Raw genomic sequence first — 23,140 nt, 5'->3', positions numbered from 1 at the left:
AATTTAAAACCTAATATTTTCTTAGGAAGGATAATAATTTATCACAATGCCAGCTCTTCAGAAATTACCATTATTCTTAAGAAGAAAGCATATATTTTTCCTGGGTTTGAATTTATTCCTTGGGTTCAGGATTAATAAATAGGTATGGCACTTACCATGAAATTTCCATAGATTTCATTTACTTCAGGATGGCATTGTGGTTAGAGAGGACCTAGGTTCACCATCTATAACCATACTGCTTTTGTGATACAGAGCAAATAACTTAAACTCCTCAGCTATGAGTTCTTATATATTGATGAAATGATAGTTGCATCCCTGTCCTTATGACAATGAATTTCATTTTATTGATTTTTCTGCCTATTAACTTGATAGTGTTGGACAATAATGCTATAATAAGACAGACCCAGTATTGTTAATTCTCAAAGCAGATGATTGATTTTTCTTGCCTTTCAGTCACTTTCAAAACTTTAATTGAAAATTTACTGGGACAATGAAAAAATAATATAGAGAATAAAATTGAATAAATAAATGATTAATCTGTTGATGTTAGCCAAGTATACTATTTTCATTGATTGAAATATGGTCATTTAATAATTAAAATTCTGAATTTTCAATTTGTTCATGATGTAATCCCCAATATTTACTGAATCAAAGATATACATAGTTAACCAATCACTACTAGAGTTTAAAATCTATTTGGGAAACCATTAAGCAAACTGCCTTGGTAATTATATTATTCTTAGTGAACCCACAGAGTTACAGTACCAATTGTCTAGGTTGAAAGTATTCTATTTCTTAAGGTAGCAAAACTGTCAACTGAACACTCATACTGCATTGTAAGTAGTCTGAATTCCACATACCTCCCCTATATAATTGTCCCTTTCCTTTACCTCCAACCTCCAAGTAAGGATGATATATTGCAATAACCATCCAGAATCATTTGCTCTTATCATTTGATAATTATACTAGTAATTTAGATGGAGCATTTTATGAGAATAAAGGATAAATCTGTGTCAATTTGTGAATAGAAAACCAACTTTTTTTAGTTCAAAGTTAGTTGATTCATTTAGATATTGAGTCCATGAATGTGCCCATGTTAGCAACAGTCAAGAGACTAATGAGCAAAGTAATCATGTAATTTCTTCCTAGGGTAATACAATTGAGAAGAAAAAAATCTACATGGTTGTAAACTTTTGAAAATTTTTTTAATTATCATTCCTTTATAAATTGAGTTTGGAGGCATAATCACATCCTTAATGCTCCCCATGTCATAGTTTTATTACTGCACACATTTAGAAACCTGCCACACATTTGTCACTGGAGAGATTTCATTTTGATGTATTAATTCCTTTGGCTGTTTTGAGATCCAAAAATGAAAAATAGCTTTAGTGTCACCTTGAATATTTCTGTTTGTCTTTGAGGATATAAAATATTCTGATACATCAAGGAAACAAGTTGGAAAAATTAAAACAGTAAATGTTATTAAGATAAGCATCTTAACATTAGCAGACATGTACATCAGTGCTTCATTAACCTTGCTGATAACATACAAGCTTTCTGAAAATATACTGAAAGTGGATTTAAAACCAGAAGTCATCTCCCCCACTGCTCCTAGTACTTGCTCTTTCTCTGCCTTTCAATCGGAGCATTTCCATGATACTTCTGGCATAAACATCTCTCAAATTAACACTGATATAGGAGTCAGTGGCTATATTCTTTGTCAATTTCTTCAAGGCTTCACGCTGTCGAATAGCTGCTTCCTTCAGCTTCAGAGTGAAATAGCAGGCAGAAAAGCGGTCATTAATAATAGCAATAGGCAAGGCCAAAACAAGTATCCCCGATAGTATACATACAAAGGCCACAATTTTGCCTGTGGTGGTGTCTGGCCTAATGTCACCGTAACCCACAGTAGTCATGGATGTTGTTGCCCACCACCATGCACAGGGCACACTTGTGAAGGTTGTGCCTGGCATGCTTTGCTCGGCAAAATATTCCACAGTTGAAAATATTGAAATGCCCACCGAGAGAAATAGGAGGAGCAGACCAACCTCTTCATAACACTGAGTGAGTGTCATTCCTAGTGACCGCAAGCCTGAAATACAAGAAAAACTGTCAGTCATTTGATTCATTTAATTCTTCTAATTACTATGAACTTATGGATACTTTGAATGATAGCCATCCTTTCCCCCCTCTCTCTATATAAAATTATATATATATATTCCCCCCCCCCCCCGAGGCAATTGGGGTTAAGTGAACTACCTAGAGTCACACAGCTAGGAAGTGTGAAGTGTCTGAGACCGGATTTAAACTCAGGTCCTCCTGAATTCAGGACTGGTGCTCTATCCACTGTGCCATCTAGCTGCCCCTCTCAATATACTTTTGATTCACCCACCATTTTGCTTTTATTTAAGTCCACCTTGGAGCAGCTAAGTGGTACCATAGTATACAAAGCACTGGGCCTCAAGTAAGGAAAATTCATTTTTCTGAGTTTAAATTTGATTTCAGGAGCTGGGTGATTCTGGACAGGTCACTAAACCTGACTTGTCTCAGTTTCTTCATCTTTCAAAAAAAAAAAAACTGGAGAAGAAAATATCAAACCATTCCACCATCTTTGCTAAGAAAACCAAAAATGAGTCATAAAGAGTCAGATATAAGTGAAAGACCATTAGAATGAAAGCCCACCTTGATCTTCTTTTATGATCCAGAAGACATAAAGATTTATACATATAGGTGTAAGTGAGAAAGCTAGGACAACATGGAATAATTGACCTGTGTGACCCAGTCAGCTTCAACAGCTAGAGACCACTGGCATAGAAAATATTGGCTAGAGGACTGGATTTGGAAGAGGAAAGCTTTGCATTAAAAATCTGTATAACCATGGGTTTATTTCTTAACTTCTGAGGGCCTGAGAAAACTTCTTAAGATTACAAGTTGAAGGTGAGTTTACAGATACATTTGTGGGGAGTCTCTACTCTGGGTGTACCCTGCCCTGCTGAATTCACATGTTCAAGCAAAAAAACATTCAATATATCAAAACCTAGAAGTGTATCCAGATCAATGTCTTTTTTTCCCCCCCCAGGCTGGGGTTAAGTGACTTGCCCAGGGTCACACAGCTAGGGAGTGTTAAGTGTCTGAGACCAGATTTGAACTTGGGTCCTCCTGAATTCAGGGCTGGTGCTCTATGCACTTCGCCACCTAGCTGCCCCAGATCAATAACTCTTGAAGGGAGAACTCCTAAAAAGGATTTCTTTATGTCTGTCTAAAACGGTCCTCCATATGTGTTGAGTAGCACATATAAAAGTAGCAACAATAATAACAATCCTATTTATAAGGGATCTTAACGTTGGAAGGGTACTTTAGATATGTTTTTTCATTTGAGCTACAGTGCCATTCAGGATTCTCTACAATGCCTAGGAATTCTTTGACATAGAAAGGAATTTCCAACTGATGACCCTTCAAAACTTAGAAAAAGATAAGTTTTAAAACCGGAAGGAATCTCAGTGGTTAGCTAGTTCAACCCATACATGAAGATAGTCAACCTAAAAACATACTGTAGTATGTACAATGCTTATGTGATCCTTTGACATCAGCCATCTATGAATGTTATGTACACCCAAAGACATGCATGACTGTCACATCTACTTTTATTTTTCGTTTTATCTAATTCATGCTTGAATATTTTTATAGCCAATGAGACATACTCCATTCTCTACAATGCTTTTCTGGGAAACTATAATAAGCCTTCCTGGTGAATATCAAGATAAAAGTGCCCTATTCACTGGAGAAGTGATCAAGAAAATAGGTAGGGAAGAATGCCCCAAACATCAGGACACCTTAGAAAATGTTAATCTGAGGCTAAATCTTAAAGGAAGTGCAAAAATCTAATGCCTTAAAAAAATTGGCCAAACTGGATAAAAAACTCACTGAAGAAAACAATTTAAGAATAGAATTAACAAATGGAAAAAGAAATACAAAGCATACTGTAGAAAATAATTCCTTAAAAATTAGAATAGAGCAAGTGGAAGCTAATGACTTTATGAAAAATCAGGAAACCAAAAAACAAAACAAAAATAGAAGACAATGTGAAATATATCTTTGGGAAAAAAAAAGAAAGAAACTAACCTGGGAAATAGATTAAGAAGAGATAATTTTAAAGTTATTGTACTACCTGAAAACTGTGGTAAAAAATATCATCTTTTAAGAAATTGTCAAGAGAAATTGCAACCAGAGGGTAAAATAAAAAGTTTAAAAATCCATTGATCACCTCCAGAAAGAGATCCCCAAATGAAAACTCCCAGGAATATTATAGCCAAAGTCCAGAACTCCCAGGTCAAGGAGAAAATGTTGCAGGTAACCAGAAAGAAATGATTCAAGTATTGTAGATCTAATACTTGATAATAAAGATTTAGCAGCTTCTACTTTAAAGGATTAGAAGATTTGAAATATGATATTCTGGAGAGCAAAAGAGCAGGGATTACACACAAGAATTACCTACCCAGAAAAACTGAGTATAATCCTTCAGGGGGAAAAAGTGGACATTCAGTGAAAAAAAGGGTTTTCAAGCATTATTAATAAAAGATCAGAGTTGAATAGGAAATTTTACTTTCAAATACAAGACTGCAAAGAAATATTAAAAAGATACACAAAAAAGGCATTGGATTTTTGCACTTCTTATTAAGGAAATTAATAGGGTTAAATCATTTGCATTAATACCTGGAAAGATTATCCTTGTAACTTCTAAGAACTTTCTTATTATTAAGGAAATTAGGAGTATATATGGACAGAGAGTATGTTAGCTGAATGTGAAGTGTTAATATCTAAAAAAATAAATGTAAGGGGTAAGAGAGGAATGTGCTTGGAGAAAGGGGAAGGGAAAGATAAAATGGGATAAATTATCTCATATAAAAGTAAGGTGAGAAAAAGCTTTTACACTGAAAGAGAAGAAGAGGGAGATGAAAGGGAGTGATTGAACTGGCCCAAAAGGAGAATAACATTGGCCGTAGAAATCTATCTTATCCTGTAGGATAGTAAGAGGGGAAAGGAATAAGAGAAGAGAGAAGTGATAGAAGGGAAAACTGATTGAGGGAGAAACTATTCAAAAACAAAACACTTTTGATGAGGTTCAGAGTGAAAGAAGAGAGATAATAGAACAAATAGTGACTACAATTAGAAGTAATTGTGAAGAAAATTTGAAGAAAGTTTATTTGATAAAGACCTCATTTTTCAAATATATAGAGAAATAATAATAAAAAAATTAAATAAAACATCCATTACCCAATTGATAACTGATCAAAAGATAAGAACAGTTTTCAGATGAATAATCATAACTATAGCCACATAAAAATGTTCAAACTCACTATTGATTGGAGAAATGCAAATTGAAAAAATTCTGATGTATTACTACATACCTAATAGACTGGTTAATAGGACAGAAAAGCAAAGTTACAAATGTTGGAGGGAGTGTGGGGAAAATGAGACATTAATGCATTTTTGGTAGAGTTGTGAACTAATTCAACCATTCTGTAGAGCAATTTGGAATTATGCCCAAAAGAGATATAAAACTGGCATATCTTTTAACTTAGCAATACCACTGCTGTATATGTATCCCAAAAGAGATTAATAAACAAAAAGGGGGAAAAAAGGGGAAAAAACAAAAACAAAAAGGAAAAGTATCTATATGTACAAAAAGCACTTAATAGTGGCTCTTTTCTAGAAGTAAAGAATTAGAAATTGAGGGAATACCCATCCGTTAGGGAAGGGTTGAATAAATTGTAGTGTGAAATTAGGATGGACTACTATTGTGATTTTAAAAATGATAAGGAGGGTGCTCTCAGAAAACCTGGAAAAATTCCATAAGCTGATGCAAAGTGAAACGTACTATGTAAAAATAACATCAAGATTGTTAGATGATCAGCTGTGAAAGACAATACAATGATCCAAGATAACTCTGAAGGAGTCATGATGAAAAAAGTTATTTATATCCAGATAAAGAACTGATGGACACTGTATGCAGATCAAAGCATATTTTTTCACTTACTTTATTCTTTGTTGTGTTTTTTTCCTTTTAATATTTTTTCTTTCACAACTATAACTAATTTGGAAATATATTTTATAAGATGGCACATGTATAAACTAAATCAAACTGCCTACCAGAAGATAGGAAAAAGGGAGAAAACTTTGGAATTCAAAATATTGTAAATTGAATGCTAAAAATCTTCTTCTAATGTATCTGGGAAAAAATAAAATACTATTATATACAGAAAAGAAAATTAAATGCCAAGTCAGAAACCAGCCATGTTATACCCTAGTCTGCTGTCACTGATAGAATTTGACTCCTATCTACAGTAAAGCCCTAAAGTCCTGCTGAAGTTTCCCTGTAATCAAAAACTTATACCTTTGAGTTCAGAGCTATGCCTTCTTTTAGCATATGGCAATGAAAAACTCTACCTTTTACTATAGGCATTATCTAGAGCTCCATTGAGATGCTTCCCAGTGTCACCTTCTTTCCCTTAACTTGCAGCCTCAGGACCATTATCTGAGTGGCTGCTGTGGTAAGTGTTAGTGATTTAGGACTCGAATACCAGGTATATGGGTCTGTGCCCTAACATCAATAAACTCCTCCTCCTCCTTTAGTCTATGAATTATTGTCTAAAACTAGAACTAAGTTTTCATGGCCTCACATTGGGAAGTCTCATTGAACCTCAAGTTCCAGTAAACAGGAACTCTTGCTCCTCAAAAAGTACCCTATTGCTGGAGGAATCAGACAATTCATAAAATCATATCCCCAAATTGCTCATCCAAACTTAACTCAATGACTCCAATGAGATAGCAACAAACATCTGAATCACCTTATTCTATTTTTAGTTAGCTCTAATTGTTAAGAAGTTGTACCTGACATTTAACCTTTTTTTTTTTTTTCTTTGCAAACTTATACCTAAGGCAGAATTACTGCCTTGTAGGGCTAAAAAAGTCAAGTTTCTTTCTTCTTCTTTTTGATAACCTCTCAAATATGTTAGCATAAATGAGTTTTCTATAAATATTCCCAGTTTTAATAGTAATGATAATATGTTATTAAAATTGTCATATCTAGCTATACATTTTACCCTTTACAATTTTGTTCAATTGCCCTCATGTGCATGCTCTGCATTCCAAATGATAGCATAGCCTCTTGGAACCTGTCTCTCATCTAAGTGTGTTTCATGTCAAAGTGGTATGTGAGGTATAAGTTCAGTAAATGCTGTCAACTTTTTACAATATTATGTGTTAGGGATTTTCTATGCCACTGACTTATTAGTCATCTATAATTTCAGTCCTACCAAAAAACATTTGGGTTAGAATATTTGAATTTCTAGAGCTGACTTAATTCTATGCCTATAATCTAAAACGGTGAGCAATTTTTCTTCTATTCTAAGGGGACAGCAAAGAAAGTATAAGTAGTTAGGCAGCACACTATTTAGAGCACTGGACATGAAATAAGGAAGATCTAAGTTCAAATTCTATCTCACCTACTTACTAGCTATGTGACCCTGGATATATGACTTAACCTTTCTCATTCTTAATTTCCTCATCTGTAAAAGGGGACTAAAAATAGCACATACCTTAGACAATTATTGTGAGGACAAACAAGTGTACTCTACAAATCTTAAAAAGAATTATATAAATGCTAGCAGTTATTCAAAGAGCCAGATTTCACTTCATTGCTGTGCTGACTTTTTCCATTCATTACATTTGTTTTAAGAAGAAAGAACCTGTTTTTGATGATGTGATAGGATCCTTGGAAGAATCAAAAATGATGAAAGCTTAATCTTCCAAATAAATCATTTACAGTAAGAAGATCAGTGTCTCAGGAAGCCCACTTGATATTTGGAGGCTAGGAAGTAGAGATCTTTTGAAAGCATGAACAAGTTTTTTTACATCAATATACACTTTACAGCATAAGGACAGAGTTAAGTCAAAGTGGTCCTGATCAGACTCACCAAAGGCTATTGAAATTAATTCAAGTGTTATTTATATTTTCATTACTATGTATATTCTGATATTTAAACTCCCCAGATGGACATGAGTTATTAAGAAGCTATTTATTGTTAGAGACCAATGAATAATATATGTGAGGTTTAACTATTTTAGAAGACCTCCTAGGTAGCTTGCAGAGATAGTTAGATTGGAAATATTGTTATTTTTCCTAGATGTCAAACTTAGATGGAGCTTTAGAAATCATCCAGTCCAACTCCTCTTCTTTTACAGAGTAGGAAAATTTAGCCAAGAGAAGTCAAGTGAATTTTACAAGATCACACACAACTTGTTAATGGTACAGTAGGGGGCTGACTCAAGTGTAGGTTTCTTAATTCTTAGACCAGTGATTTTTTTTTTTTACTTTGCACAATTATATTTAATTTTTGCTGAAGGTATCTTAACAATTCTCAAAAACAAAACAAGTAGATAGCTGAATTAAACTATCTTAATTATTTTGATAATTAATATTTATGTGAACAGGAAACCAGAGGGGGAAGAAATTCTTTTCCCTCCCCTAAATGATTTTAATGTACAAGGATGGCAATCTTCATGTAAATTATGAATTCATCTTATATTTAAACATGAGGTTATACTCTTGCATGTAACCTTTCTATGGAGATGATGCTTGTCTAAGAATTTATTAGTCTTGTAGAGAGCTGACATAGTGAAAATTACTGTTATTTCCCTTTTTTCCCTTCTTGTTTTCTTTTCAAAAAATGTAGTCTTAACTGTGTTTTAAAATCAAAACCCCTGAAGAGTTTATAAATACACTATGAAAGCATCCCATTATATGTGTCAAAAAACAAAGACTAGTGCTTTTAAAAGTTGTTAGGAACCCCATTATCAAAGCTACATTATGTGAAACTGAGAAAATACTCTAGAAAGAAAACAATAATAATGAAACTGTCAGGAAAAAAATCCAAATCAATCCAGTTTGGTTAAAAAACAGGAAAATTCTATCCTAGTTCCCTAGTTCCCTTGATATATAGACAAACTTATAGTTTGGCTAATATAGATATAGCTATAGGAAATAATTTCTTTCCAACTAATTCCTAATTTGTCACCCTTATTCTTTCTCTTTACTATCTAATTTCTCCCTCTCTCCAATAGAGAAAATTTCAATAATATCTGTTAAGCTTCAAAAGTGTGATTATCTAGTGATTATCCTGGTTAGAAGGACAGTTTGTATGTAACAGCTCATTTTTATTGATGGACTAAATGAAGTTTTCCTTCTAAGCAGGGTACTCCTTTTCCATTATCAGAAAATATATTGGGAAATGATCATATCTCTTTTATACCAAATCTGGATACCTGGTCTATCCAGACATCAGAAATCAGAAGTTTCTTTACCACTTTGCCCTCTGTGATCAGAAGAGCATTTTGCTTAGGTATACCTATATGTTCATAACCATACTTATTATTTTTACAACTTGATGATTGTGTTCTTTTTTTTCATTTTCATGATTTTTTAAACACTTAAAACAATGGTAGTTTTAAAAAGCATCAATAAAATGTGAATACCTGTTGAATGTCTGCCCAGTTTTAGCATGCGCAGAGCTCTGAGCAGCCTCAAAACCTGCACGATGCGCCCCACATTTTCCAGCTCTTGTGTGGTTTCACTTTCACTCAGGCTCTCCACCAACAGAGTGATATAGAAGGGGAGAATGGCCAAAAGGTCAATGATATTTGCCACCTTCCTTAAGAAGCCACACCTATTCCTCACACAGAGTAAGCGTAGGGCAAACTCCCCAGTGAACCAAGTAATACACAGGTACTCCAGGGCCTCCAATAGCTGCATGTCCAGCCAGCTTGGCTCAGAAGACATCAGGGCCATGTTGGCAATGGACACGACCACAAAAATGATGGAAATAATTCCAAAGATCCTGGCAGCTGTGGAAGATCCTGGTTTTTCCAAAATGTCCCAGAGCTTCTGTCGGGTAGTAGGGCAGAGTCCTTGAGAGAAATCTTGGTCACTCTCATGTTGACTTTCCTGGTCTTCTGTATCATCCTTGAAGTCTAATGTCTCACTCAACTCCTTCCTTTTCAAGTACCTTTCCAAAAGAATAATATGATCTTTAGAACTTTTATTGAAAATTATGACCTTAGTACAAATGACACTTTAAAAAATCTGTTCAAGAGCAATAATAATAGAAAAACGATTTGGACTTGTACTTGGAAATCCTGAATCTCAGATCTATCATTTAATAGCCTTGGGTGGATGTATTCAATTGGTAATTAGAAATATGGGGACCAGAGAATAGGGGTAAAGGTATAAATATGGAAATATAATAAATATAGAAATGGGTTTCATTTATAAAGAAGTGATCACTGACATCATGGAATTGGATGATACAAATAGGGAAGAAAATATATAGAAAGAATAGATACAAGTACATAACTTTAGGGGATAGCAATATGAAAGAGTAGGAAGAGAAGGCTGAATAAAAGAGAAACAAAAGCAGTCAGAAAGGAGAACTATGAGAATGAAGTATAATGGAAGCTAAAGGGGAAGAGTACCAAGAAAGAGGATATAGTCAATAGTGTTAAATGTTAGAGAGAGATCAAGGAGGATAAGAACAGAACAAAGAATATGAGATTTAATTTTACTTACAGTTCTATGTATTTTAATGTTCAAAGGGACATGTAATGATTACCTAACTCAGGGCTGTCAAACTTACATAGAAATGAGGGTCACTTATCTATACATAAAGATCCCTGAGGACTGCATATTGAGTTAGTTTTGAAATGTGTTGTAATCTATATTTTTGGTATTTTTTTCATTTTGTTAAATATTTCTCAATTACATTTTATTATGGTTTGAGTCTATTTAGGAATGATATGAGCCACATGTAATCTGAAAATCATGTGATCTCCTTTGATCAGTTCAATGCAATAGTTACTAAGCATTCTATCACATAATAAACACCTATACATGGGTATGCATACACACACATAAAACAATACATGTATCTATTAGCTATATGAATGTATATAAATGTTTATACATGTTAGATTAAAAATAATCTCTGAGAGAAAACACTAGCTTTAAGGAGAACCTGGAAAGACTTTTAGAATGTGGGATTTTAGCTGAGACTTAAAGGAAGCCAAGAAAATGAGGAGGTGGAGGTGAGGAGAGAGAGAATTCCAGGCATGGGTGACATCCAGTGAAAATACACAGATGGAGTCGTGAGATGGAGTGTCTTGTATAAGGATCGTCAAAGTTTGAGAGTCAGTGCATCATAGAATGCATGGAGGGAAGACTAGAAAGCACAAAGAGGCCAGGATAAAAAGGGCTTTAAAAGCCAAAGAAATTATTTTATATTCAATTATGGAGGTTATAAGGAGCCACTTTAGTTTAATGAATAAGGCATTGGATCCTATGCTCAGACCTACAGTTTAAGAAAAAAAAATTGATTTGTAAGCAAAATGGAGGATAGTCGGATGTGATTAGAGAGAAATTCAAAGTTGTGAGATCAACCCCAAAGCCTACTGCAATAGTTCAGAATGGACTATAACGGGATGGTGGTAATGTCAGAGAGGAGGAGGGATTACATATGTAAAGAGTACTTGTAAACAGATTCTATGTGAGATATGAGAAAAAGTGAGAAGTAGAATATGAGACTTAGGTTGTAAACTTGGGTGACTAGGAGAATGGTGTTGCCCTGAATAGAAACAGTTAAATTAGGAAGAGAGGAAAGTTTGAGGGGAAACAAAGGAGTTCACTTTTGTGCACCTTGGGCTTAAGACATTTATGTGACACTCAGTTGGAGATATTCAATCGTTGGAGATGTAAGATTGGAGATTATCAATTTTGAGTAAATAGATCGGAGAATTATTAGCATAGAGATGACAGTTCATTCCAGGGGAGTTGAGATCATCAAGCAAAATAGTATAGAAGGAGAAGAGAAAAGAAGAGTTCTAAGCATGGTGGAGCTTAGTGGTTTTAACTTAGATGATGATTTTGAAAATGCTGATATTTTATTCTGGTTTTGGTCTGTTTAGGAGTGATGTGAGCCACATGTGCTCTGAAAATCATATGTTTGAACTTTTGATCAGAAATTAACAATTACTAAGCAATCTATCATGTGATAGACACTAGTTGTATATAAACATATCTTTACATGTGTACACATACATGCATAAACACATATCCTACACATATATGCACAAACATATATCCATTAGTTTGTTTGCATGTAAATATATATTTATATATAATAAATTGGAAATAATCTCTGAGAAAAGGAATCTTTGAAGGAATATACTCTCAGGAAGGAGAGCCTGGAGAGAATAGAGCCAGAAAAACCTAAAAAGAAGAAAGTATTAAGAAGAGAATGATTGATAGTATCAAAGATCATAGAGAGATCAAGAAAGATGAAGTGAGAAAAAGCTATTAGATTTGGCAATTAAGAAATCATTGGGAAGAGCAGGTTCAATTGAAGATGAGGTCAGAACCTTACATTGTTAAGAAAAGAGAGGAAAGCAAGTGAAGGCATCATTTGCAGACTAGAAGACCTTCACAAGGAATTAAAAAATGAAATGGAAGCAAGATATTGGACTTATTCAAGAACATTCAATTACGTGTCATCTTTGATGCTTGGAAGGCTTCTTTCTTACCTCTACTCCTTAGAATCTCTACTTTCCTTTAGAGCTCATCTCAAGTGCTATCTCCTTAACTTTTTCTGATCCTTCAGCTGCTAGTACCTTCCATCCCACCTGCTCCCATGAAATTAACTTGTATTAATTTGATATGATAGTTATTATATATGTATATGTTTTCTCATTGATCAACTATTGCTCTTTGAATTAAAGGCCCATTTATTTAAATGTATATGTACATATATGTTAACATACATGCATATATATGAATATACAATCTATCTAACTATATCTATATATCCCAAGCACTTAGTTCTGTGCCTAGGCAGTTGAATGGTCCCCTTTACACTATTCTTTTTCTAACACACAAATACACAGAACACACAGAACACACAAACACATACACATATGTTTTTCTTTTAAGAATTCAGAAACAAACTAATGTTGTTTAAAAAAGGATTATTTGAATTACTAAAATGAAGTATGAATAATACCATCTTCCTATTCATCCAGCTTCATGACTTTGATTTTTTTACCTATTGTTCCTCCCATATAGTTATCCAACACTGTCAAATTTACTTTGGTACATCTCTTGTTTTATTTCCTTCTTTTCTACTCCAGTCTTAATTATCTAAATCCTGGCTTATTTTGTAATTTAAACTATTATAATCTATTGGTATGTAACATTATATATTCTACTATAACACTTTGATCATTTGGGTGAGAAAAGATGAAGGCCTGACTGTACTAAAGAGAATGTACCAGCATTGGTGAATAGAGGATGGCTATAAATGATATCCCCATAATAGGATCCATATTGTTTTTCCTGTTTCTAGTTAATTGTCTGTACAATCTATCGGTACTTCACATTCTGACCTTAGTAATTTTCCTAATGTACTGTTCTGATTATGTCACTCTTCCACTCAAAAAACTTCAGTAATTTCTTATTAGTCATCAAATAAAGTAAGATCTCCTGATCTAGATATTCAAAGCCCTCCACAACAGCTTTCCCTGCCCACCTCCCAATCCTTGACTGATAAAAGTGACCTCTTTGCTCTTTAATTTTTTTTTTTTGTAGAAGTATGTTTGAATCTCTCCTCTCATTCCTACATCTTGTTTCCAATGATTATCTTTGTATCATAGTTATTTGTGTATTTTTCCTTTCCACTATTAGCTAGTTAGTTCTTTTCGAGTAATAGCTATGAAGGAACATTTTGTGACTATCCAGAGGCTAACAATATCTTTTAAATAGCAGATGCTTAATCAACATTTGTCAAATGTAATTTAATCATAAATGCATATTTGTATTACTTCAATTATGAAGTCTTTCCTTTAACAATATTGAAAAATGGCTGGCATAAGTATTATCTCCCTAGGAAAGAGACAGAAACTGAGGCCTAGAGAAGTTAAATGACTGGTTCATAGTCATATAGCTTGGGTTAAAGCCAGTGCTGAAGATCCAGGTCCTCAGACTCTACATTTAGACACTGTAGGCTGATAGCTCATGTAAGAAACTATCAGTGTGACCCTGAGTTTCCTTATTTCTAATATGGGTTTAATAATATCATATTCCTCCCAGGCTTGTTGAGAAGATCAAGTGAGACAAAGTAAATGTGTGTGTGTGTAGACAGACTTGAATCTATTATTTCCTTTTACCAGGGTATATGATTGTAGATAAGTCACTTCACTTTTAATATCATTATCTGTAAAATGGAGATAATACATTGTACTTCCTCTTTCACAGGGTTATGATGATTAAAGTATGATTGTTAAGTCCCCAAATATGCAAACAATGTACTATTATTTGCTAAGTGGTCATCAAAATCTTTCACTTTTTCATTGTCTAGAAATTGACTTTTCATCTTCCAGATAATTCTGAAATGTCCTCTTAGTGTTTAGTCTCTCCACCCCAAGTTTTTCATATTCAATTTCCCCCATTTTATTTTATTTTTGTTCAGTTTTATTTTATTTTGAATCTTGAATTAGATTCTTCCTATTTTTGAAAAAGCACAGTTCAAAATCAGATTTCAAAAATTACAATTACTTGTTGAAGGACTTTCTCTAACCTAGACATTCTTCTACTTTATGAGTGATCCTAGAATCTAGAGTTGGAAGAAACCTCATGGACCATCAAATGCAGACCTTTCATTTTACTGGTGAGGAAACCCAGGCGCAGAGAAGTTACATAACTTGAGCAAAATTTTAGTCTCCCAGGTGTAATTCATTTCATCTGATTCCTCCTTCCATTTCTTTAAACTACCTTGCAACTTAAAACAAACAAGTCAGCAAGACTACACTAAATACTACTCGTTTTATCCCTGATTGAGACTTTCCTAACCTAAAATGCCTCAGCTATTCTTTTAAATATGTTATGAGCCACCCACTAGCCTCTCCTTCTTGGCATCCTTAGGCCCACGCAGGGCGCTTGCCCCATCTCCATAGGATACCTGTCCCTACAGCAGGAATCGATGCTCAGCTCGTCGATGCCCCAGTACTGGATCTCCTGTAGGAAGGAGAGCGCACACAGCTGCTCCATGACGTGCAGCCGGCCAGTACGGTAATAGTGTAGGATGTAGCGGAAAGCTTGGGAACTCCTGTCGAAGAAATATTCATTGTCCACCAAGTTGGCATCATCGCAGAGCTCCAGGGTGCTGGAGGCGGCGGCCAGAGTACCGGGGTGGCGGCAGGACGCCACCACTACGGCCAGCTTTCCCAGCCGCGTGTGTGGGAAGCAGGATAATGCTTGCTGGGATAGGACGAAACGACTACCTCCCACGTTGACCGTGAAGCTATCCCCCAGAGCTAGGGGCTCTCCTTCTCCCTCGCTGCAGAAAACACTGGAGTCTAAGGAGAGTAGAGAACCACTGTTCAGCGGCATTTCATTGGCCACCCCGGCATCTGGGGACCGGCAGCGGGAAGGCGCCTCCATCCTTGCCACCTGCTCCTGTGGACATGACAAAGTTTAAGAAAGAGAGCAGGCCCCGGTGGGAGGCGGGGGTTGGGTGGTGGTGGCGCCGAGCAAGCTGGAAGCGAATGCTTTAGGAACCGTCAGGAGGGGAGACAAGCGTCTTCCTGCTAGCTCGGCTTTCCTCTCCACCCACTCTACTTGTTTTCTCTCTTAACAAGACAAATGCACTCAAGCAAGGGGATCTAACCTAGAAGGCGGCAAGAGTCAAAGTGGTCAGAAAAGAGGAGTCAGCCAAAGTAGGCAAATCAGAATATGGGTAGCATTGCAGGGTTGATTTTTTTTTTTTTAAATCAAGAATTTGTTTGATGCCCAAGTCCATCCCGTTCCCACGCCCACCTTCCGTGACTGATACCTCCCAACCTACCAGGCAACCGGGAGGACCTGCCTGTAAAAGGAGTGACAAACGAGTGTGAATTGTCTCGACAATTCGGGTGGGGTTGGGGACGTGGAGGGAAGCTGAAGGTAGAGAGATGCAGGAAAAGCAAGGATGAGGGTGGGGTGGAGGTGGGAATGTGGGACAGCTCCTTGCTTTCCTTTCAGTACCCTAAATAAAAGGGTAAGCATGGGCCTTTCCTTGAACCCTTTCTAAGTAACACATTTCTGATTTGTTCTATTTTGGGTGGTAACGATAGTTTTCTGGAAATTGGAGGGGAGGAGGCTAATGCGATTACCAGTTCAATACAATTATAGCCTACTTCCCCCCCCCCTTTTTTTTTTTTTTTTTTTTTTTTTTTTTTTTACTTCTGCTTTCGAAATACCAATAGTGTCATGAGAGCACACTCTCTTTTTCATCTAAAAAGCCGCTAATTATTGGGGTTTCTAATGAATAACCCGTGCAGTCCCCTTGGACTTTTTTTTGGCTTTACTTTTGAGCACTTTTAAATTTCCCTAAAAGTTCCTTTTGAATAGGGCAGAGACCGAAAGAACTCCCTCTCTGGATAAATGAAGGCAAAAGGATCAGAAAGCTGAGTTGAGTGCCTAAGGCAGTTTAAATAATGTTGATGCCTTAGTAAAAGGCCTCCGCAAAATGAAAGACTAATTCGGTGCCTGGGATGCTCTGTGGTACCATTCTTGGGGGCTGACCTATAAAAAGAGATATCTCTTGTGACTTACCGGCGCTCCGGTTAGCTGTTGCTCCGCTGCACATCTGGGCTGGGCACAGCAGCTGCAGCTTCGGAGGAAGCTGCTCTGATCTGTTACTGAGACTTCATTCGTCCCTCTTAGCGCCTGTCATGGGTAGAGGACAATGACTTTGATGACCAAGGAGGCGTGGCACAGAGCCCCTGCTTATAAATCGAGCCTTTGCCCTCAAATCTTCTCTTGCCTACCTCCGCCTTCCAGTTGTTCCGCCTCCAGCCTGGTTTTTGACAGTGCCGTTCTGTGGAGCCCAGCTCTGTAGTCAACCAGCCTTCTAGCACTGAGAGCAGGCAGTGAAAAGTGAACAGGAGGGAAAGGGGGAGGTGTGGAAAGAGGAGGGAACTAAAAGCCTGGAGACACTGACAATTATATTTATCTTGAAGACAGTTAACACTTCAAGTATTAATTTTCATTACCCTTCTTCTTTGCCCCTACCAATGCTCAAGGTAAAAGTTCCCCAATGCAAATAATCATGTCAGTCAGGAGTTAGATAATTATATCTCCTGTGTTATGGTCCTAGATCATGTTTTTAATATCTTGCAAAAAAATTCATCCTTCTTCATTCTGCAGTGTCACTAAGGTTTTCTGAGAAAGATAGAATGTCTTTTCTTGTCTCCTTTTCCTCCTAAGTCGTTTTAGAAGATACACAAAAATAAATCTGAGGCAACAAAGTACCATTTCTTTGGCAGAGCTCTAAGGTGGAGGAGGAGGACGTAGGATGAAGTTGTTGGGTTTTTTTTTTTCTTCCTGTGAGAATAAATAACCAATTCTAGAAAAAAAAATAAACTTTTTGAAATAGTTTGGGTTAGGGTTAGCATGAAAGCTAACCATTTATTCAAAATAGTACCAACTCCAATTCCCTCCCTCCCAGATATTTTTACTCATTAAAAATTAAGTCCATGAGGATTCTTCTGTGAGAGAAAGAGGTATGCTATGTCAAAAGTACTCTCATAGAGTGAAGACGCCTTTTGACTTTATCTTAAAAGATTCTAAAGCGGAGAACTGAAATCTAAGCTGACAAGCTATATTAATTGTGATCTATGATGTAAAAAACAAAACAAAAACAAAAACAAAATGCCCCAAACAACAAACTATGATCCAAATTAGTATTGTTCCCTTCACTGTGGTCACCTATACTTATGCCAACAATGCTGATATTTGACAAAACCTTTATAGGAACTTTTCTCTAGGAACTGCTTTCAAGATTGTGGTAAAGTTAACTTAAATCACTTCAATGGTGTTAAAACTTCATCTTTTAAAGAGCTAGTTTTTGGAAAATGTCAAAAGCTATTTGGTGACAAATCTGCTTAGTAATGAGAATGGTTAAGTTAAAAATGTTCCTCTGAATTTCCATGTTTTTACCCTTTATATATTTCAATATAGTAAAAAACAAAGCATTTATTAAGTACTTCCTATGTGAAAGGTACTATGCTAGGTGAATGATACAAAGAGGGAGGTACTGAGAGAGAATATTGGGAGATGGGATGGCATGAAAGGTCAACAGAAAGTTAAGCCAGCTTGCTTTTCATGTAGATTACATGAAAAGAAAAATTGCTAAAGTCAGCAAAAGTAGACTGAATCCAAATTGTGAAGGTTTTTGAATGTCAGATGAAGGAACTTGAATTTCGAACAAAGTATTTTATGTGGGCAGCAGCAGAGAATCACGAAAGCTTCTTAAGTATGAGAGTAATATAGTATCATAGATATAGAATTGGAACAATACCTGAAGGTCATCCAGACTCTCATTTTTACAGATCAAAAAACTGAGATCCAGAAAAATGAAGAGATAATAGAGATAATAAGTAGAAAAATAAGTAGTTCAAATAGTTTTCAATTTCTTCATCTGAAAGTTGTCTGTTCATATCCTTTGACCATTTATCAATCGGAAAATGGCTTGAAATCTTATAAATTTGAGTCAATTCTCTATAGATTTTAGAAATGAGGCCTTTATCAGCATCTTTGATTGTAAAAATGTTTTTCCAGTTTATTGTTTCCCTTCTAATCTTATCTGCATTATTTTTTTTTTGGTACAAAAAATTATCTATTTTGTGATCGATAATGAGCTCCAATTCTTTGGTCACAAATTCCTTCCCTCTTCACAGATCTGAGAGGTAAACTAGCCTATGTTTTTTTTTTTTTTTAATTCATCTTATCTCACCATAGATGTTTTTTCATGCATAGTATGCTCTCATGTATTTGTTCAGTAAAAGGGAAAAAAATGACAGACAGCAAGTTAATTAAGCTCATTTTCTTTTGTAGATGATAAACTAACTCATAATGAATACATTTGTTCATCTTTTAAAGATGGCAAAGCAATTTTGTTTCTCAGAATAGAACTAACTGTACATTGTGTACAAAGTATATGGGAAAAGGAAACATTTTAAAGTTGATTTTTACCTTGGCTACTTTCAGGTAATTAAATTTCCCTTTCATTCTGGTATACCTATATCACATTAATGTTATTCATTAAAAAAAAATTGAGAACCTAGGATGGAAGAGTCATGGCTGTGATGACAACTTCTGTGAAAAACATCTGGGATGGGGAAATGGCCTGCAAGCTCATAATGAGTCAACAATGTGTCATGGAAACAATAAAACTAGGTAGCACTGAAAGTCTTAGTCTCCAGAACAAAAGAGGTAGTAGTTTTATTATCCCCTGTACTGATTAAACAGTATTGGAACACTGTATTCTGTCTTGGTTACAACCCACTTTTTAGGATACAACTTAAGATACAGAAGAAAAAAATAAGATAGTGATGAGAGTGAGGAACATGGCATATGAGAATAGCCTGCAGGAGCTAGGAATACTTAGTCTGGAGAGAAAAAAAAAAAGATTGAGGGAATTTATAATAGTTGCCTTTAAGTATTTAAAGGATCATATAGAGAAGAGATTAGACTTGATTTGTTCTGTTTGCTCTTAAAGAGAAAGATGCAAAGAGACAAATTTGAGCTTGATGCCAGGTAAAACTCCTAACAGTTAAAGCTGTCCAAATGGGAAATGAGTTGCATTGAGAGGAGGTAGGTTCCTCCATCATGAGAACTTTGAGCAGGAGCTGGATGACCACTCATACAATATATTATAATGGGGGTTACTGTAGGCATGACTCAAACCAAAAAAGATATTGACATCCTTTCTACTTCTGAAACTATAGTGCTTGAAGAGCCTTATTTTACTCTCTGTATCCTCTCATTTTTTCTCAGTTTACAAATAAGGGAATTGAAGTTAGAAGTCACTTAAGTGACTAAAATCATATAGTTTATATGTTTTTGAATCATGATTTGAATCAAAGTATTCATGATTCTGATTCCACTACTTTATTCACTTTATAATATTTCCTCCCCATCAGTCATTGCCATCACTACTCAAAGTCTGAATCATTTGTGGTATGTTTCTTCTTTGTTTATATCAAAATTAAATACATTAGATCTTTTCACAGATCACTTTTAAATGATAAATATATAATACATTTTGGGGATCTAAAAATCCAGAATTTACATAATTCACATTCCATTTAGGCAACATTTATTGAGTAACATAATCAAATGTAGTGCCAGTGCCTTATGAGACTTTTATAATGTAAATATATTGCTGATTGTTTAAATTTACTTTTTTAAGTATCAGTACTCATTTACATTGTAGTTTTGAATTTAAATGTAATTTCAAAGGGCTAAACTTCTTTTAAAATTATTTTATCATTAAGACTTTTTAAATAAATTTAACCTGCCAAAAGTTAAATACCCTTTATGTGTAAGGAACTGGGTATACAAAAACAGAAATGAAAGTCATTGCCTCTGTTCTACTGTAATTAAAGAGGACAAAATTAATGTATATAGAATGTTATCTTTTTAAACCAAGTATCCAAGGTTTTATTGTGTCATAAAAATGTATAAGTTTTTATAATGGATATGCTATATTTATTTGCATTTCCCTTGGTTCTCTGGGTCCTGAAAGTCAGTTTTTGAGCAGTTTCTCCAGTGATGACTTTGACATTTGCTATTCTGCATGTTTATGTGAAAAAAAAAGAAGAGGAAAGAAGACATCTATCTTTTATATCTTTTTTAAGGCAATGTTTTACAAGTCAATGCTGTAGTGTCCTTAAAGATTTTTCTAACCAGTCATCTTGTGTGTCCTCCAGATTCCAATATTCATCCACCATAACTGTTCATCCACCATAAATCATCTCCAAAGTTTTGTTAAGAAGCAATATGCCTTGGATTTGTTCTGCTATTTCCAGTACCAAATGTTCCCCAAAATTCCGATACTGAAAATACAGAGAGAACTTAATGTAACATAATGTTAGTATAACATAACATTATGTAGGCCAGTGATGCTCTCTTCACATAAAGGACTGAGATATACTTTGAGGTCTTTTCATTATTTTGCACAGATGATGTCATAATTTTGATAGACTCACAAAGGTCAAAATTTTAAGTCACTTAATGGAATTCTTAAGAAAGTACTCACATCCAAACACAGAGAAAGTACAAAAACCCAAACCAAACAATAACAAACCCACAACTGTTCTTTCTCCACTTGTGAGCAACTTTTTCCTTCCCTATCTCTATATTTTTCTTACTTATTGTACTATCTTCATTCTTTCCCACTCTCTTTATAGATGTTCTATCATACTTCAAATATCTATATTACAAGGCTAAATCTTCTAAAATACAATTGACCTTTAAAGCATTTTCTGTTAAAACTTAAATACTATTCTATTTGGCAAATTTGTCATTGTGCAAAAGATGATATTCTTCATTTTCCCCAATGGATCAGCTTATCAGTAATTGTTCTGTGTGGAGGGGCCACTCTTAATTTTGCTGAATATAATGTAGCTCAACATGGAAAGTCTTAATTTTGAAAACTTATTTTGTACAACTGGATCCCACAATCTCTTTACCCTTAAGCAACTCTGGGTAGAAACAGAAAACTCCTTTCATTTATACTGCTCACATAAGAGTTCTTTTGAAACATTATAGTATGTCAAGGTTTATTGATCCTATTTGTTTCCCTTCATCCCCAAATATTTAGGTCCTATTTTCTTATTGTAGTAAGTTTATTTATTTTTAATACACATTGCTTTATGAATAATTTTGGGAGAGAAGAATCAGAGCAAAAGGGAAAAACCATGGAAGAGATAAAAAAAATTAAAAAAAAAAAAGAAGTGAACGTAACATGTATTGATTTACATTGTCTCTTTAGTTCTTTTTCTGGATGCAGAGGCATTTTCTGTCCAAAATCTATTAGGATTGTTTTAGATCACTGAAGAAACCAAGCCTTTCTTAGGTGATCATCATGCATTCTTGCTATTATTGTGTACAATGCATTCCTAGTTCTGCTTGTTTTGTTCAGCATCAGTTCATGTAAATCTTTCCAGGCCTTTACATAATTAGATTGTTCATCATATAGGTTCATTTTCTAGTGAATTATGACATTCTCAGGAGCCCCTTCACTGTCTCCTCATTTCCTTATCATCATCCATCTTTCTGGGGACATCATTTTGGTATTATTCAAATCACTTCAGGTAGATTTAAAAAAGATTTCCAAAAAGAAAGGGAAAAGGATAAAACAAGATGTTCCTGGTGTGCACCTGTTTAAGAATTGTTACAATTATTTCATATAGTAATACAGTTTTGCCCTGTTGTATATACATATCATATTTTGATGACGCTGTACCCTAGAGAGAATGGATATCTTCTAATGTCATATTTAAAAAAAGGAAACAAGTAAATAGGAGATAAACTAACTATTGCAAATATTATATATGAGGAGGTCAACTCAAAATTAAACTTATATATTGATTTTTTTCCCAATTATCTAAATGGATGGTTTGATTGGAATGGCAAAAAAAAAAAAAAAGAATTAAAAAGGTACAAGTAAATTTATTATTGGATCATTGTGTAATTCTATAGTATGGGGGCACTTATATGTTGATCAGATCCATTATTTTGGTAAACTTTAACTTTTATATATGGGATCTTAGAAGCAGTGGAATAAAAAATGCTAGCATCACTTTTTCATATTTTTTTTCAGGAAGCTGTTAACTATGCTTAATACTGTATATGTATATCCTAATTATATCTCTCTCACACCCAGACTTTACTGAAATTCCATAGGTTGAACCTTAGAGAGATTAAAATTGTGGCTTGTGAGTGCATAATTTATTAATATTAGAAGCTAAAAACAAAATCCTCTCTAGAGTGCCCTCCTTCCACAAGCCACCATTCTATTTTGGGGTTGGTATATAGCAATTTTATAATCAGAGTTCTTTTAAAACATTAATCTTAAATCATATCTTGGGAAAATAGGTGACCTTTTGCTTTTCACAAGGTTAAAAGAAAAGAAATAACAAGAGATGTATTTGTGTCCTTACTCCTTATTTTTTTCTGATCTTGGTATATGTCAATCACTCAGAGATCAGTTTA

At 34.8% G+C, this 23,140-nt stretch overlaps 1 protein-coding gene across 1 annotated transcript; it reads right to left on the bottom strand.

The window, feature by feature from the left end:
• Nucleotides 1–1,188: 1,188 nt before the first annotated feature.
• KCNV1 (potassium voltage-gated channel modifier subfamily V member 1) lies at nucleotides 1,189–16,992 on the bottom strand. Its single transcript, XM_074266706.1, has 5 exons — nucleotides 16,909–16,992; nucleotides 16,694–16,807; nucleotides 15,060–15,556; nucleotides 9,535–10,064; nucleotides 1,189–2,092 (listed from the first exon to the last, which is right to left on the bottom strand). Exons 3-5 carry the CDS (start codon nucleotides 15,539–15,541, stop codon nucleotides 1,581–1,583), a joined length of 1,524 nt encoding a protein of 507 aa, XP_074122807.1. The 5' UTR covers nucleotides 15,542–15,556; nucleotides 16,694–16,807; nucleotides 16,909–16,992; the 3' UTR covers nucleotides 1,189–1,580.
• Between the last annotated feature and the right edge of the window lie 6,148 nt (nucleotides 16,993–23,140).

The sequence above is a fragment of the Sminthopsis crassicaudata genome, chromosome 1 (assembly GCF_048593235.1).
Source record: "Sminthopsis crassicaudata isolate SCR6 chromosome 1, ASM4859323v1, whole genome shotgun sequence".
NCBI classification, from domain to species: Eukaryota; Metazoa; Chordata; class Mammalia; order Dasyuromorphia; family Dasyuridae; genus Sminthopsis; species Sminthopsis crassicaudata.
This window is presented reverse-complemented; position numbering and strand designations above follow the sequence as displayed.

Bases quoted from the DNA above. Each gene is read 5' to 3' on its own strand.
- KCNV1 (XM_074266706.1), bottom strand. From the start codon at position 15,541: ATGGAGGCGCCTTCCCGCTGCCGGTCCCCAGATGCCGGGGTGGCCAAT. The intron at 10,065-15,059 runs GTATCCTATGGA...TCTTTTGGAAAG, and splicing joins GATTCCTGCTGTAGGGACAG to GTACTTGAAAAGGAAGGAGT. The intron at 2,093-9,534 runs GTATTCACATTT...CTTGTATTTCAG, and splicing joins ACTGGGCAGACATTCAACAG to GCTTGCGGTCACTAGGAATG.